Source organism: Dunckerocampus dactyliophorus, chromosome 2, assembly GCF_027744805.1.
Source record: "Dunckerocampus dactyliophorus isolate RoL2022-P2 chromosome 2, RoL_Ddac_1.1, whole genome shotgun sequence".
Classification (NCBI taxonomy): domain Eukaryota; kingdom Metazoa; phylum Chordata; class Actinopteri; order Syngnathiformes; family Syngnathidae; genus Dunckerocampus; species Dunckerocampus dactyliophorus.
In genome coordinates this window covers 33,808,430-33,824,846 of record NC_072820.1, presented here as the reverse complement: position 1 = coordinate 33,824,846, position 16,417 = coordinate 33,808,430, and the positions used below count along the sequence as shown (strand labels likewise).

The 16,417-nt window shown below is 40.1% G+C and overlaps 1 protein-coding gene across 1 annotated transcript in view; it reads right to left on the bottom strand.

The window, feature by feature from the left end:
* nrg3b (neuregulin 3b) overlaps window positions 1–16,417 on the bottom strand; it is a 265,324-nt gene that overhangs the window by 28,497 nt on the left and 220,410 nt on the right. The window contains exons 4-6 of the mRNA XM_054764070.1: window positions 8,904–8,930; window positions 5,332–5,434; window positions 3,206–3,326 (exon numbers count right to left, since the gene is read on the bottom strand). Coding sequence (XP_054620045.1) covers window positions 3,206–3,326; window positions 5,332–5,434; window positions 8,904–8,930 — 251 coding nt within the window. The remainder of the gene's footprint in view (window positions 1–3,205; window positions 3,327–5,331; window positions 5,435–8,903; window positions 8,931–16,417) is intronic.

Below are 16,417 nucleotides of genomic sequence, written 5' to 3'. Positions count from 1 at the left end.
AAATCATGATATTAGTACTTGTTATGACTGAAGTGAATAAGATTTAGGGGTTCTACAACATAGCCCAGTGGAATGCCAGACAGCATTTCCCACATAAAAGTTTCTCCTACACTAATCCCCACAAAATTAACTTGATGCTGATGGAAGCAGGCTTTACTCTTTGGTTCATGTGACCTTATGTGGCTGGATGTGGTCTTTTTTCTTAGAAGGGCAATCTTATTCCAACAGACATGTTAATGTAATTCTCCATGGTGACAATATGTGCAATTACCATTGGCATATCATTTCCTCTATAACCCCCTCGTGTGTGTGGTGCTAAAGCTACCAATTCAAGGGTCTATTTGAGGAAGCACATACACCTCAATGTTTCCAAGCAAAAACCTTGCACTTCTGTTTTAAAAAAAAATCCCGTACATACATCACAAGGAGTGATTTTTAAAAAGCATCCATCCTCACCTCAAAGGACGTTTGTTTCTCGCTCACTTCAGCCATCAAAGACACAGATAAAAAGAAACAGTGTTCTGATGTTGTGGTGCAATGCTACGCTTTCCAGAAATCTCACACATGTCGTTTTCCAACATGGCTGCAAGCTGAGGAGGTGGAGATGGTTGTCGCCGTGGTCGCTTGGCAATCTTTCCTCGGACTCTACAGCTCATTCCCTCTTCCTGGGTGCTTAAAGCCACTGATCTTTCCCATCCTACCTTAAGCTTCCCTCATACTGTTCTGGTATAGCTTGTTTTTATGTTTGTGTCTTGCCTCTTCCCCTTGGCTTCCTTCGAGCTCTTCGAGGAATTTTGAAGCCCGGCATGAAAGCCTGACTTTAATGTACTGAGATTGGTGACAAACTTTGCAGACCGTCGACAGAACTTTTCTTTTATGGAAGGATATGATGATCTCTTTCACCAGCCAAGATTTACATTTAACGTTCTAACACTTCTCAGCTGTCAAGCGCTCAAAGTCATCATTCCGGATGACAACCTCAAAGAGCTTTTAGGAATCTGCCAAAGGCGCTTCCATGGGTGGGGCTCGCTGAAGGGGGTGTTGGTTTCAGCGGTAGACACTCGTGCATTATTGAAGAGCCTCGCTTAAGAGCTACATTCTGAGAAGTACTCACGCAAAAAGGGATGCAACAAAGCCGAGAAATGGTATTCGATTACAGATACAACAGTGTCTCCAGTGAATCCATTGCTTTTAAAAAAAGCAACTGTCTGTCCAAACAAAAAAGCTTTAGACACCAATTGTGGTGCAATGACTTTATTAAACCAAATATTCTCTGAAACCGAACAGAAGCAAATTTAACTATTTTTTTTCATAACTCATCTCATACGCTGCACATTACCTGCGCGTACCAGCCATATGTTCCAAGCTAAACTGTGATTGTAAGCGGAAGTAGCAAAAACGGTAGCAAAAAAGTTGAGAGAACCATTGATCCAGAGCAGCGATTCTCAACTGGTGGATCCTGACCCAAAAGTGGGTCACAAACCCTTTTTCAGTGGATGGCGAGTCTTTTGCCTGGGCAAAAAAATGTGCTCTTATTCTGAGGGGTATTTTTTTATTCAATGGTCATCGCTGCTCTCATTTTAGGGAAGGTTTCTCTATTTGCAGCAATTAGCCAGAAATAACACAAAGGGAACACGCAAAGCAACTGTACTACACGGGACTATGCGGGTAAGACAATAACACTTACACACTAACGTACATGGAAAACTATATCCGCATTTACAACCCACAATTTTTTTTTAGGGAAAAATGGTTTTGAGATTAGAACCAATTGTGTTTTTAGTGTCAGTAATGATTATGTATCCAGCGTGCTCTGCACAACAGAAGCAAAACATTGAGGAAGTTTTCAGAGTGTTGCACTTTGATGATGGCTTCTTTTGACAGGACTTATTCAAGAGAGCATTAGGCTGCAGTTAAGTGGACATGCCTCATCTATATCAATTATATAGCGCATGCAGCAAGCCCTCTTATGAGTGCCTTTGTCACTGCTCTCTCTGCATTATAAGTAAAAAACAGTTTTATGGACATTATAATACGGTGCAATCATATCATTGCATTATTATTTTACTTGAAATAGTTTAATTTCACGACCCCATGTTAACCTGCAGGGTCTGAAGTGGCGGTACAGTCTTCAGATTCACATGACTGTACTTGTTTTGTGTAAACCAACTCTTCTACTCCTGAGCCGCTGCACACGAAAGATTGAAAATTTGCCAAGTGATGGACCCCTACTGTGTTGCGTGTGGTATTATTTTTATGACAAGCACATGTCCATAAAGCTTGAGGAAGATTGGTTGAAAAACATGGCCGCCATCAAACAAAACATCTTTGGGACTGAGCAACTGTACAGATTGCTGTAATAAAATATTCAGACTACAGTATTACATACATATACGTACATGTATACCGAGGCAGCATGGCTCCCAACCTGAAGGTGGCTGGTTCGATCCTACGTCCTACTGAACCTTGCTCCTGATACTGTGTCATCAGTAGGTGAATGTGGTAACAGTGTCAAAGTACCTTGAAGGTAGTAAAACGCTATACATGCTAACATGCTAGCATGTCTTACAAAGCATCCATAGGGGCCGCCACAAATGTCACATAAATAAAAACATTATACGAGTAAAACATGGTTCCATTGGTTGTTTAGCTAAAGGCAGTTTTAACGCAGTGCAGCCCCGCCCCCTGCTGGGTCTTGAACCTGCTATATGAGTCGAGCAACGCTCCCCAACGCGACCTGGGCTGGGCTGTCAACTCATGTCCAGTGCAGCTCTTACGGTGTCAAGGAGTGAGGTTTGGCATCGGTTACCTATGCATCCATTTGGCTTATCAAGATTTGCCTCAAATTGTCCTCATTTGAATAATGAATAATGAATAATGAATAATTGAATCACATGGCTTCATTTTTTTGCAAACTTTCTGATCCTGCTGCAGCATATTGTTTATTTTGTGAGTTTGCAACTTAAGAACACTGGCTGGAGATGCATTATTCAGTCACTGTGAATAATGCAACATCATGAGCTAAATGCAATTTACCATCATCTTCATAAACAAGGGTAATTCGGGACCTCAGTATGTTGGTATTTTCCATCCTTATGTGATGATGTCATCAGTTATCAGATTAACAAAACACAATTTTTCAAGAATATGAGACTGTAGAGAGGATAAAGACAACAACAAGCACAAACATCAGGTGGGTACTTGCCTTTTGGAGGCTGTATTGAGTTCTCATGGTAGATTTGGACATCAGGCCAGAGGCGTTGATGCTGCAGTCCCTCAAGACACGACTTTCAGAAAAGTGAGCTTGGAGTTTTTCACGCTGTCTCCTATTGATGAGTGCAGTGGCAAGAATAAGAGAAAAAAGATCAATAGTACAACCTAAAATGTGTAAAACAGGACGACAATGGGAGAGTGCAATTCTGCAAAACTGACTACTTTAATTTCTACTGTATAAGCCGCCACTTTTTTCTTAAACTTTCAACCCTGCGGCTTATACAGCGGTGCGGCTAATATATGGCTATGTTCTAATCTCGTGACATCTCCTTTACTTCAGAACTACTACTAATCGTTTAAATACTGTGCCCCTCGTGAGTCAGTGAGGAAACGGTAGCTCTTTTTTTGGCAGGAGCCAATCACGAGCTATAAGGGAACTCACAACAAGCTTATCAATTGGAAAACACAGGAGGTCATTACTCAACATAACAGTCTGACTCACGGTGTCATCTTGCAATGAACACTAAAATCATCACACAGCAACTTAACACTTGAAAGGTAGCTAAGAAATATACAATACAAAGTACAACAACTATTTTAATGGCTTTCCATCATGCATTTTGTCCCAGCAAAGCATTTCAATTGCCACGGCTGCCGGGGTGCTGCAACGATTCATCAGCTGACTGTGAGGTCTGATTTGTTTTTCGAGGAGCCTTTTTTGTGATGCAACTGTATTACTCTTTTGAACGCAAATTGTTTTAAGAAGACAAACTCTTTACTTAAGTGGCCCCACCAGCTAACCGGAACTACGTTCCTCATCAAGGAAATCCAACCAGAACTCTTGCTCATGGGACCAAGTGGGGGGTAAGTCACTGTTGATGGAGATGTCATACAACTTCATGTCAAAAATTCCAAACTATTCCTTTAAGTCAGCAGTTTGATTTTATTTCTATTATTACCAATGGGAAAATGTGATTTAAGGCTTTTGTTGGAGCCCAGAGCTTCCACTGTATGAGTATGAATATGCCAATGTACTAATGGCATCAATTACTTACATGCACAGACGCAGAAAGAAAAGGCAAAGGGAATTAATGGCAGTCTGTGAAGGAGGGGGGTGAGTTAATTCAGGTTATACATTTTCTTAATTGAAAGTGTCTTTATAAGTAAGAATGGGGGGCTTTTATTTTCTGTGCTGTGGAGCTGACACGGCGCGGTACAAATGGGTCAGCATGACTGGGTGCGCCGTTTTAATGAATGTAGCACAGACAGATAGACAGTAACACACAGGATTTAACCTCCCTTTCAATTCTTGTTGAGTTTTCCAGGAAGATCTAAAACATCCTTTGTATAACCACAAAAGAGGCTAATTAGCTAATCTGACTCATGCATGTTCTTTTTTTAAAAAAATGCAACAATACTCTAAAGCACACTTTGAAATGGTGTTGATAGTGTCGTCTTCTTACCATGCCCTTTAGCCGGGTACTATTTAGTATGCAAAGGAGTGAGCGTTTCGCAGCTTTGTGTGTGTGTGTGTGTGTGGTTTTTTTAAAGATGAACTTTTAATGACAAATTAACATTTAATCCGAAAGTTTTAAAAATCAATTAATATTTCATCCAATCAAAGTTGAATCCAAAGCGAAGGAGCGGGCCCTCACATGTAGCAAAAAAAACAAAGCTAAAGGATGCCATCAATATTTCATTTTGAACATTTTTGTTGTTTCATTCACAGGAGGCAAAGATAGGGAAATAAAAAATTAATGCATTTTTCTAGCAATAACGTGATTTTTGTGATATGATTATTATTGTTAGTAATATATTAATGAACAAATGTTTAGTTTTCTTCACAGGAAGGGGGAAATACAGTAATGAAAACATAAATTAATTATTCCAACAATGACAATGAATATATATTTTAAGCAAGAAGATGCATAAAAAAACCCAACGTTTTCCAACATTTTCCAACCCAACAAAAATCCATATGTCTCCTGACCAATTTGGCTTAAAGAGCCTCGCAGCATCCTCTACTATTTAGAATTTCATGAAAAGTATGAAATTTCATGCCCCTTGAGGCTCGCTCTAACTCGGGCGGTGGCGGGTGAGAGTGGGCTGGTCGCTTACTTGTTGCGCCGGTAGAGAGCCATACACGCCACTCCGAGAAGACAGATCCCCGAGGCGATGCTGAAGATGGACAACACCTGCCTCTGGTAGGTGTCACCACTCTCTGCGGAGGGAGAAAATACTGTTTATTAAATTTCACAAAGAGGCTGCAGCTGGGAATCGAACGCAAAAGTGGAGGAATTTGTCCTGCATTACCATAAGGGGGGGAGACATACAAGCAACACACATACACACACACACACACATCCTCCCACAGTCTGCATTAGCATAAAGTCACCAATGCTGCTGTCAGTAAATGTCATCGTCTCCAACACCAGATAGCAGACCAAGAGTGGCATGTGCTAACTGATGTGTGATAATCATTCCATTCAGACGAGCCCCCACAGGCGCTCCCATGGACCGACTGACATGCCTCGTGTGTGTTTTCGTGTCGAATTAGCAAATACTGGCGGAGTTTATTGTCAAGAGTCCTGCACATTAGCATCAGAGGCAGAAGGTCACAAGTAGCTTGACCACAACAGTTTGTAGCAGTTTGACCCCACCAGCAACAATGGAGGAGAATAAGGACCTCCTGTGCTTCCTGATCAGCATGTAGCCGAGTTTTATCCAAGAGGAGACTGTGGGCCAAGTGGAGACTGCGAAGTATACTACTGCAGCATCCATCCTGCGGCTTTGGTTATCTTTAGTCCTTTACAGCCATGTAGTAGAATACACATTTTATTTGAGAGGAGAGTGAGGGCTGGATGAATACATGTTTTTTTATTAGATGGTGTTTTACCTTAACATGTTTTGACTTCATCGAAAAAAAAAAAAACACAAAAACTAAATGAACCTATTCAAGCAAATGAATGCAAATGTTGAGTATATTATAATAACAAAATGTAGAAAACGAATTCCCTTAAAGATATTCCTCTGCGATTGGCTGGTGACCAGTCCAGGGTGTACCCCACCTCTCGCCCGAAGTCAGCTGGGATAGGCTCCAGCATGCCCCCGCGACCCTAATGAGGAGAAGCGGTATAGAAAATGGATGGATGGATGGATAAAAGATGAATTTTTGTCGTCTTAGCAGTTTTTGAGATAGGATGATAAAAAAAAAAACGTCGCCATGACAAATCCATAAATACAGAGCCTTAAAAAGGTTATAGTTTGCAGCAAAATAATATGGATGCCCTAATTTTCCCAGCTAGAGTAGAGAATACATGTTTAACCTTTTAAATATGATTTTGAACTTTATTAGAACCCTCCAGACATGAAATAACACCTCAAGGTAACATTTACACTCATATTACCCTAGGCGAGCCGAGTGGGGAGCGGGCAGGAAGTGATGTTGAGGGTTCAAAGTTGAGTTTTAGCTTGGTGTGGGTTACAGCCGCAACAGTAGCTTGTGTTTTTATTAGGAATTTTTATGAAGGATTATTGTGCCTGTTGTCAGATCATTTAAACCGACAATAAAAGCCTGTTGTTCCGGTGATCAAGTCTGGTGGTTGTGTGTCTCACCAAACATTACAGTCACATTACCGACACCTAGTGTAGAATACCAGGTATCATCACGTCTTTGTGTTTTCTGAATGCCTTATATTTGTATTTTACTTTATTTAGCCATTTTTATGCTTGTAAGTGCTTAATTTAGGCAAAAAATACATACAATTTGCTTAAATATGATTTTTTTACTAATAATAGGCCATATTCCACCACAAAACAGCATGATTTGGTATATTTTTGAAAAACTGATAAGAGTGAAGTCGAGAAATTCGAAGTGCAAAGTAGCGAGGGATTACTATTCCCTGGAAAAATGTAATCTTATATTCGGTGCGAGATGTATACATGCAACGACTTCCTTGACCCACTGGAAAGAAACTTATCAAAAAATGAGTAGCAAAAGAGCAAATGCCTGATAAACGTGTTTCTGCGCTGTACTCTATTTTATCATAAATTCAATGATTTTTACTTGAGAAAATGTAAACAATGACTGGGATCATACACAAAATGTATTTGTAACAGATCAGTGTACAAATATTCATGTTTATTTTATGTTATTTTTTTTTTCATGATGACGCACATCACAGCATTCAGGGAAATGTAATGCAAAATATCATGGTTAAAAATAAAAGTTTCCCTTTCAATACAGCGCATTACTTTTCAGAGAAAATACATTTTTTCCAGCTGTTCCTTTAAGCCGTGAAAGCATCATGCTGCTTCTAAGCAAAGTGTGACCTCAGCAGTTACAGCCTGTTTGTGACTGCTTGGCTTGTCTGTAGTTTCTGTCAACAACAGAGAACCATCCTGGGAGGTCTTTTCCCCTCTCATCTGTGCTTGTCTGCCCACGTTTTTATCAACCCTCACTCGGGATGCTACACACAGCGACTGTTTTGAGTGCTTCCTGCGGTCTAAATCCTGCCGATGAGTGGGAACGAGCGAGCGCGTCAGTGGAGTGCAGCAGTCATCATGCTGCACTTTATTCGGAAGACGTGTCCCCATGAGTGTCAAGAAGTGTCACCGCCTTTGGCGTCATTCAAGTGACCTCTCCATGCTCTGCATCATGCACTGCACCACCTGATTTTCCTCTTTTTGAAATGGGTCTTTTTTTTACTTTGGGAAGCATGGGAGCGCAGAAGCACAGCAAAGCTCTTGTGAATGGCCAGGAGAAAAGCAACACACTGCATGCACGTAAAACCATTAGACACCTTTTCAAGTGCTATAGCTGTGAGGCATTCATGAAATTAGATGTGGAAAAAGGACTTGGGCAGCACGCTGGCCAAGTGGTTAGAGTGTTGGCCACACAATCAGGAGATCTGGAAGATCTGGGTTCCATCTCCGTGTGGAGTGTGCATGTTCTCCCCGTGCGTGGGTTGTCTCTGGGTACTCTGGTTTCCTCCCACATTCCAAAAACATGCATGTTAGGTTACTTGGAGACTCTAAATTGTCCATAGGTATGAATGTGAGTGTGAATGCTTGTTTGTCTATGTGTGCCCTGTGATTGGCTGGCGACCGGTCCAGGGTGTGTACTCGCCCAAAGTCAGCTGGGATGGGCTCCAGCATACCCCTGAGACCCTAGTGAGGATTAAGCAGCATAGAAAAGAACGAATGAATGAAAAAAGGACTTGCACACATGAAAACGGGAAACTTCTCTGCGTGTTGCTTGTTTGCTATGTATGAAAGTGGCAAAGAAAATGGAAAAATCGTGGGAACGTGTGTTGATTCATCCCTTCAGGACACCGAGCAGTGTGTCATTATTACAGGAAAAAAGGCGGAAACATTGTTTTAGAGGTGTTTGCCTTATGGAAATGAGAATATCAACCCATGGAGCCCCCTTTTGTATTCCCAACATGTATTTATCACATGGCCTGCAGTCTTAGCCTTGTTGCATCACACACACACACACACACATGCTCTAATGACAAAGAGGCAGTATACACCTAATTCCCCACCGCCGTGTTTCCATGGCGACTAGCCCACATTCTTTTGTTTTTTTTTTTCCAAGGAGTGCGGCCTCATTCAGCTACATGGTGCGTTTTCGCAGGGGGCCATCTGATGCTATCACACGGAACATAAAGACAGGAATGTTGTCTTACCCATGAACTCGATGCCAAGTTCATCCGCTGTTTGATTGGAGGGCAGATGTCAGGAATAGCGTGGAAGAAGAAGACAAGAAAGAAAAAAACATTAGAACGGTGGTTTGCATATCAACACAACGGCAAAGGACTTTTCATAATACATAAGTGTGAAAGGCATATTCATGAAAAAAAATGATGTGAATGGGCTCTGCCAAGTGTCAAGGGTGTTATTAAATACGCTATTCACAAAAAAAGCTAAGGCACCACAAACCTGGAAGAGACCTTCCCCTGGAACAACTAAAACATGTACATTTTCACCAGAATTATGTTGAAGCCATCAAAAAGACAATTCAGTCGTACTTGCAAGTTAAATTGGCTCACTACAGCAACCCGCACTCGATTTTGTGTCAAGAGATTCAAGATTCAAGATTCAAGAGAGTTTTATTGTCATGTGCATAGTAAAACAGCAGTTATACTATGCAATGAAAATCTTATTCTGTTCATTCTCCCAAGAAAAGAAAGAAAACAAATCACTGGTGGTGGATGCTGCTATTTTTTAACTTTAAAAAAATATGCACATTTTTGCCAGTGCTTGCAAAATTTGGTGGGTTTTCGGGTATCTTAAATGTGCTACTGAGTGGGTTTTGGGGGGAACTGCGCCTTGGACCGCTAAAACGGTCTTTTTTTTGTTTTCCACTATGTTGAAGTTGTCAACAGGGTTGATGAATGCTTGATATATCTGTATCATACAGCACGTGTATGCAAACTTTTTCGAGGGCTGCATACTGAAAAATTGAAGTATGCGAGGACCACTTTAATTTTTTCAACCAATCCATGTAGATATGATGAGACCTTTTTTATATTAATTACTTACTTATATTATTACTCACTTATGTTGTTAATTAATTAATTAATTAATATACTGTAACTTTTTCCCTTACATTACATTTTTTTGTTAGTTTTTTTCTTTATTATTATAATTTTTTTTAGAAATATGGAAATTTCTGTTTGTTCATTCTCATATTTTGTCTTTATCATCGTAACATTATAACTTTTACACAATTAAATGTTCTAATCTAACTTTAATGACTTTATTCTGTCAGGAAACTGCGTAAGCCTTAGTTTGGATCCCAAGCGCAGGCAGGACACAATCTGTGCTAGAACAAAAAAGGTTTTAATACAAAAAGAGTCCTGCAAAGGAGTAGAAATACAAACACAAGATCAAAATTGAGTGGCTAAGCCACACAATGAAGAACATAAAACGCTGCCAGGGAAAAAGGTCTGGCAGGGAAAAATACTAGCAATAAGGGAAACTGAGAACACTGCAGGAGAAACCAAGCAGGAAGTAATACTACTACTGTGGTACAAAACCACGCCGCTGCTGGAGAAGCCAAGCAGGGAAAAATACTCACACTACAGACAATGCCAACGGACCAGAAAGTGACTTCAATGACAAGGTACAACACGAGGAAGGGTTGAGTGAAGGTTGAGGGACGATCTGGCACCGACTGAGTCCTTTTTTTATTTGGTTTGTTTTTTTCAGTTTTTTTCTATTGCATTGTGTTGAATTACATAATGTTGTGTTGCATTGCGGTACATTACGTTTCGTTAAGTAGCATCGTTGCATTGCATTGTGGGACAATTTTTTAAATAATTTGTATTCATAATTTGTAATTTAATTAATTTATGATAGACATATATTTTTTTTATAATTTTATTTTTATTGAAATTAAACAATTCCATTTTTGAGTGCATTTAAGCTGCCAAAAAGGCAATACAGTTGCTGGAATAAAAATAAAATAAATGCAACAATTCCAAGCCTGATTAACGGGACTGTACCAACTTTACGGGCGGCATATTGTGAAATTGTAAAAGTAACAGTAATAATAAACTCATCCATGTAGTTAAGTGAGGTGATATCGTGTGTTGAATCGGCCCAAAATTTTGTGTGTTCTTGACATGCACATGCACCACCCGACCCCAAAGACAAAGCGGCGTCATTTTTGGCCACAAAGCAACCAACCGACCAACAGAAGTCTGAGAATTCACCTTTAGGGAGATAAAAAATAAACTGTTTAGCAGCGAGCACCCATGCAGCAGCTTTGAATGAAAACAAGCAAGTGGCTGCAAGGATTAGAGTGAGGATGGTGAAAATAAAAGTTGAAAAATGACACATTGTAAAGCTTTATGTCACTGCTGGCTGCTGCTGCTTTGTAAAGACTTTTTTCCTTCTTGTATTGATTTGAGCTGGAAGCATTGCAGTAATTGTTCCCCCTTCCGTCTCGCAAGCTGCTAGCTTGAGGATGCGTGGCGCTATCTCACATAGGCATGTCTCACACACTTTGACATACGCCCTCAAACAGCTACGTTGAATCCCAGTGCTGGAGGGAGGCGGGGGGCTGATAAAAATGCAGCGCTCATGTCCCCCCCATTCCGACAGTGCCTCCGTTTTTCATGTGACTGTAATGTAATCTCATTTAAATTAAAATGAAAGCCCTCACCAGTAATTGCTTTTCTGACAGAGGTGGGCCCACTCTTAAATAGAATGCAGCTTGCTGAGCTGCCGACAGATTATTTGGTGCTTTTAGCGCATTTTTTTTTTATAAATGATGAATTTCGATGGCTGCAATCTGTCAGCAGGAATAGCTTGTAAAAACTTTGAGAAAGATAGTAAAAACGGAACTGGAGTGCAGATTCGGATAGCGTATGGTCCAGGGGACGCCTTGGGTGGATCCAAATGTTTAGCTCGTCACCTTGGAAGGTAAAACATTGTTGCATTCAGTATGCAGTATTTTTATTCTTCATTTTAAGTTGGCAACCTTCTTCATGTAAAAGTATCTACATTGAATAAAAGTATCATTATGTAACGTAATGAAATGTAACGTACTGCGATGCAACACAATAAAACATAATCTAATGCAACGTAATGCAATGCAATGCAACGTGAAAAAAAATGAAAAAAAGTATAATTACGTAACGTAATGTAATGAAACGTAATGTCCCACAATGATGCTACCTAACGTAACGTAATGTACCGCAATGCAACACGACATTATGTAATTCAAATTATGCAATGGAAAAAACAAGTATCATTAAATAATATAACAAAACATAATGTACCGCAGTGCTGCAACACTACGTGACGTAACGCTATGTAGGGTACCGCAATGCAACACAACACAATGTAATGCAATGCAAAAAAATTGAAAAAAGTACAATTCCATAGTGAAATGTAATAAAACGTAATGCACCGCAATGCAAAACAACACAATGTGATGCAATGCAACTGAAAAGGAAAAAAATGTGTAATTACGTAATGTAACAAAACGTAATATACGTAATGTGCAAAAACAGTATCATTACGTAACAGAACAAAACATACTGTAATGTACTGAAATGCAACAAAACATAATGTAATGCAACACAATGCAATGCAAAATTTTAAAACAGTATCAATGCGTAATGTAACGTAACAAAACAGAATGTACCGCGATGCAACACAATGCTATGTAACATAATGTACAGTGATGCAACGTAACGCATCATAACGTAAAGTAATGCAACATAACACATTGCAATGCTTTGTGAAAAGCACATACGATGGTGTGAAAAAGTGTTTGCCCCCTCCTAATTTCTTATTTGTTTGCATGTTTGTCACACTTAAATGTTTCAGATCATCAAACAAATTTCAATATTAGTCAATGACAACACAACTGAACACAAAATGCAGTTTTTAAATAAATGTTTTTATTATTAAGGAAGAACAAAATCCAAACCTACATGGTCCTGTGTGAAAAAGTGATTGCCCCCTAAACCTAATAACTAGTTGGGCCACCCTTAGCAGCAACAACTGCAATCAAGTGTTTGTGATAACTTGCAATGAGTCTCTGACAGCGCTGTGGAGAAATTTTGGCCCACTCATCTTTGCAGAATTGTTGTAATTCAGCCACAATGGAAGGTTTTCCAGCATGAAGCACCTTTTTAAGGTCATGCCACAGCATCTCAATAGGATTCAGGTCAGGACTTGGACTAGGCCATTCTAAAGTCTTCATTTTGCTTTTCTTCATCCATTCAGAGGTGGACTTGCTGGTGTGTTTTGGATCATTGTCCTGCTGCGAAACCCAAGTTGGTTTCAGCTTGAGGTCACAAACAGATGTCCGGACATTCTCCTTCAGGATTTTTTTGGTAGACAGCAGCATTCATGCTTCCATTTATCACAGCAAGTCTTCCAGGTCCTAAAGCAGCAAAACAGCCCCACACCATCACACTACCACCACCATATTTTACTGTTGGTATGATGTTCTTTTTCTGAAATGCAGCGTTACTTTTAAGCCAGATGTAATGGGACACACACCTTCCAAAAAGTTCAACATTTTGTTTTGTTTTCTTGCAAAATTGAGACAAGCCTTAATGTTGTTTTTGTTCAGCAGTGGTTTTTGTCTTCATCTTGGAACTCTGCCGTGGAGGCCGTTTTTGCCGAGTGCCTTTCTCACGGTGGAGTCATGAACACTGACCTTAACTGAGGCAAGTGAGGCCTGAAATTCTTTGGATGTTGTTGTGGGGTCTTTTGTGACCTTGTGGATGAGTCGTCGCTGCACTCTTCAGGTAAGTTTGGTAGGCCGGCCACTCCTGGGAAGGGTCACCACTGTTCCATGTTTTCTCCATTTGTGGATAAAGGCTCTCACTGTGGTTCGCTGGAGTCCCAAAGCTTTAGAAATGACTTTATAACCTTTTCCAAATGGATATGTCTCAATTAATCTCTGTTAAATTTTAACAGAGGGACAATCACTTTTTCATACAGGGCCATGTGGGTTTGGATTGTTTTCTCCCTTAATAAAAAGTTTAATTTTAAAAACTGCATTTTGTACACAGTTGTGTTGTCATTGACTAATATTTAAACTTGTTTGATGATCAGAAACATTAAGTGTGACAAACATGCAAAAAATTTGAAATCCGGTAGGGGGCAAACACTTTTTCACATCACTGTACACCCCTGATCAAAATTTTAAGACAAGTTGAAAAATTGCAAGAATTAACATTTTGTACTTTTGGATCTTGGTTGGTTCTAAATAGAGCTTCAAAATGAAAAAGACGAAATGGGAGTGATACAAAACATTTTAAATAAGTATTTTATTGCAAAAAAGCATTAAAGTGAAATAGGCTGTTCATCAGCGGATGAATATTTTGAGACCACAGCTTTTAAAAGCCAAAATCTTGGCAAAAATGTGGAATCAGTGTCATTTTCTGTCAGGTATTCACACTGTCAAGATATCTTGATGGCAAAGGCAAAAAGCTTTCTGTGTGGTAATGACTGGGTTTTTCAACAGGACAACACTGCAGTTCACAATGTCTGCCTGACAAAGGACTTCTTCCAGCGAAATAATGTCACTCTTTTGGACCATCCCGTGTGTTCCGCTGATCCTAATCCAATTCAGAACATTTGGGGATGGATGGCAAACACGTTTCCAAAAATGGACATCAATTTCAGACATTGGATGCCCGGAATAACAAGAATGGCACAGCTACTCATTACAGAGTTCTTTTCTGAAAATGTAAATTGTTGTATTTTACAGCGGTTTCAGGTTTTTTGAGCTATGGTCTTCAACTGTTGATCAGATGCTGAACAGCCTAGTGCTCTTGGGCTCCTCCTGTGGCAGTGATATATAATTGACTTTTAAGCAACTGTGGTTAAAGACGAATGGACAGCAGTGGAGGTAACACATAAAACACATAGTTGGATTATGGACTGCTGCAGTCTGTGATGCGGGGTCGCCATGGCAACACCAGCAATGCTAGTGCACTGTCAAAGTCATTCAACTGACAACATCTACAACGGCTGCATTTTCATGAATAAACCCAAAAAGATTTACCTCAGCCGCTGTGCCTAATAAACATATAATCAGTGAAGTAATTTAAAAGCATTATAAAGCATCCTGAATTGCACTCGCCAGCACAAAGTGTTTGTTTTGGTCGACTGATTGCGTCCTCCCTGCAAATGAACCACCCCCGGGAGGGATCTCGACCCTGGTTCTATTTGAGAGGATGGCGCTCATCATCTTTTTTTTTTTTTATTGAACACAATGAAGTCCACTTCCAGATTTATCTCCGGCGCCCTCAAGGATTAATAAACAAATGTCAGCCTTTATTTCACGCTCTATCAGATTCATAGTCAAGCTCAGCGCACTGAATGATTAAGACAGTCACCAGTCGATCAATTACAGAAGGAGGACATTAAGATTTTAGCCACGGGATGCTTTGAGATACACTTTTCAGACGTGGCTGACACCTGGTAGCAGGTGCACACTGTCCCTGTGGCTCTGCAAAGCTGGAGATGGAGCATCTTTGCAATGTCGCCTGATCTCTATTATCCATTCAAGCCTTTCTTCGCCGTCGCTCATGGCTACAGTCGACACTTTGCCACTCTAAATCGCCTCAACGCAGCTACTATTTCTTCTTGGCGTGGCTTTGTCTGAAGGCATTCACCAATCATAATACCAGCAGGCGCCCAATCCTCCGCGCTGGCAACGCAAAGCACCCCCGGGTAGTCGTTTACAGCGTCTCGAGCAAGACGGGAGAATACCTGTGTCAGATGCTCTCGGCCTGATTACGAGACGGAAATCTGGCCGCGGGAAGGAAGACAATGACTCCATGAATCAAATCCGTAATCCCATCCTTCACTTGGATGAACAAGGAATGGAGCCAATGTGTGCAACTGCATGCAATATCCTGTGTAGATACACTGTCATATATTTAGCTCTGAGCTTCACATTTGCAAAAAGCAGTTTCCTCACTTCCCATTTCAGCCTCTTAAGACAAAGAATGGGCATTTGAACATGAAATACGAGTGTATCAACATGGAAATATCAAAGAGGATGCATACAATATGTGCTAACTCAGTTCATATATAGTCTATACACAAGGGATGTCATGCGATCTCGTGATACGCAAGATCAAAACATGACAATATTTGTCATTTAGATAAAAGCTGTCTCGTGGGAACAGGTCATCCAGAAGTCTATCAGACTGTGAGCTATGGCATCACAACTGTGAATGATAATACATGTTATATGGAACCGCACATTAAGTTCTTTACGCACACGACAAACCTTACAATTTCAACCTATCTCGGTGTTCCCGGCATCAGTTACTCTTGACATTTGGCTGTTTTTTTCATCAGAGTTAAACAGCTGCTGCGATGTTAATGTCCAGGCAGAAGCTGTAGTAATTCTACATCTTGATCAAACGTACTTAAAATTTGTCAGATCAAAACACAATCGCAGCATAAGACTTCTATCTATCTAAGCTGCAGTTCTCTTAGTGTAAACATAAAACTAATCTACTGCAATCTACAATCTATTTTACATTTGTCTTTACATAACTACCAGTCAACATAAATGGTTAGCAGTAGCATATACCCATGCAAAGTTATAAAACATTTCAAAATGTACCTGCATTGTTTCATGACTCAGTTAAATAAAAAAAGTTAAAAGTTTGTCCAGTCCTATATTTTGTGATGTTACACTACTTAACAC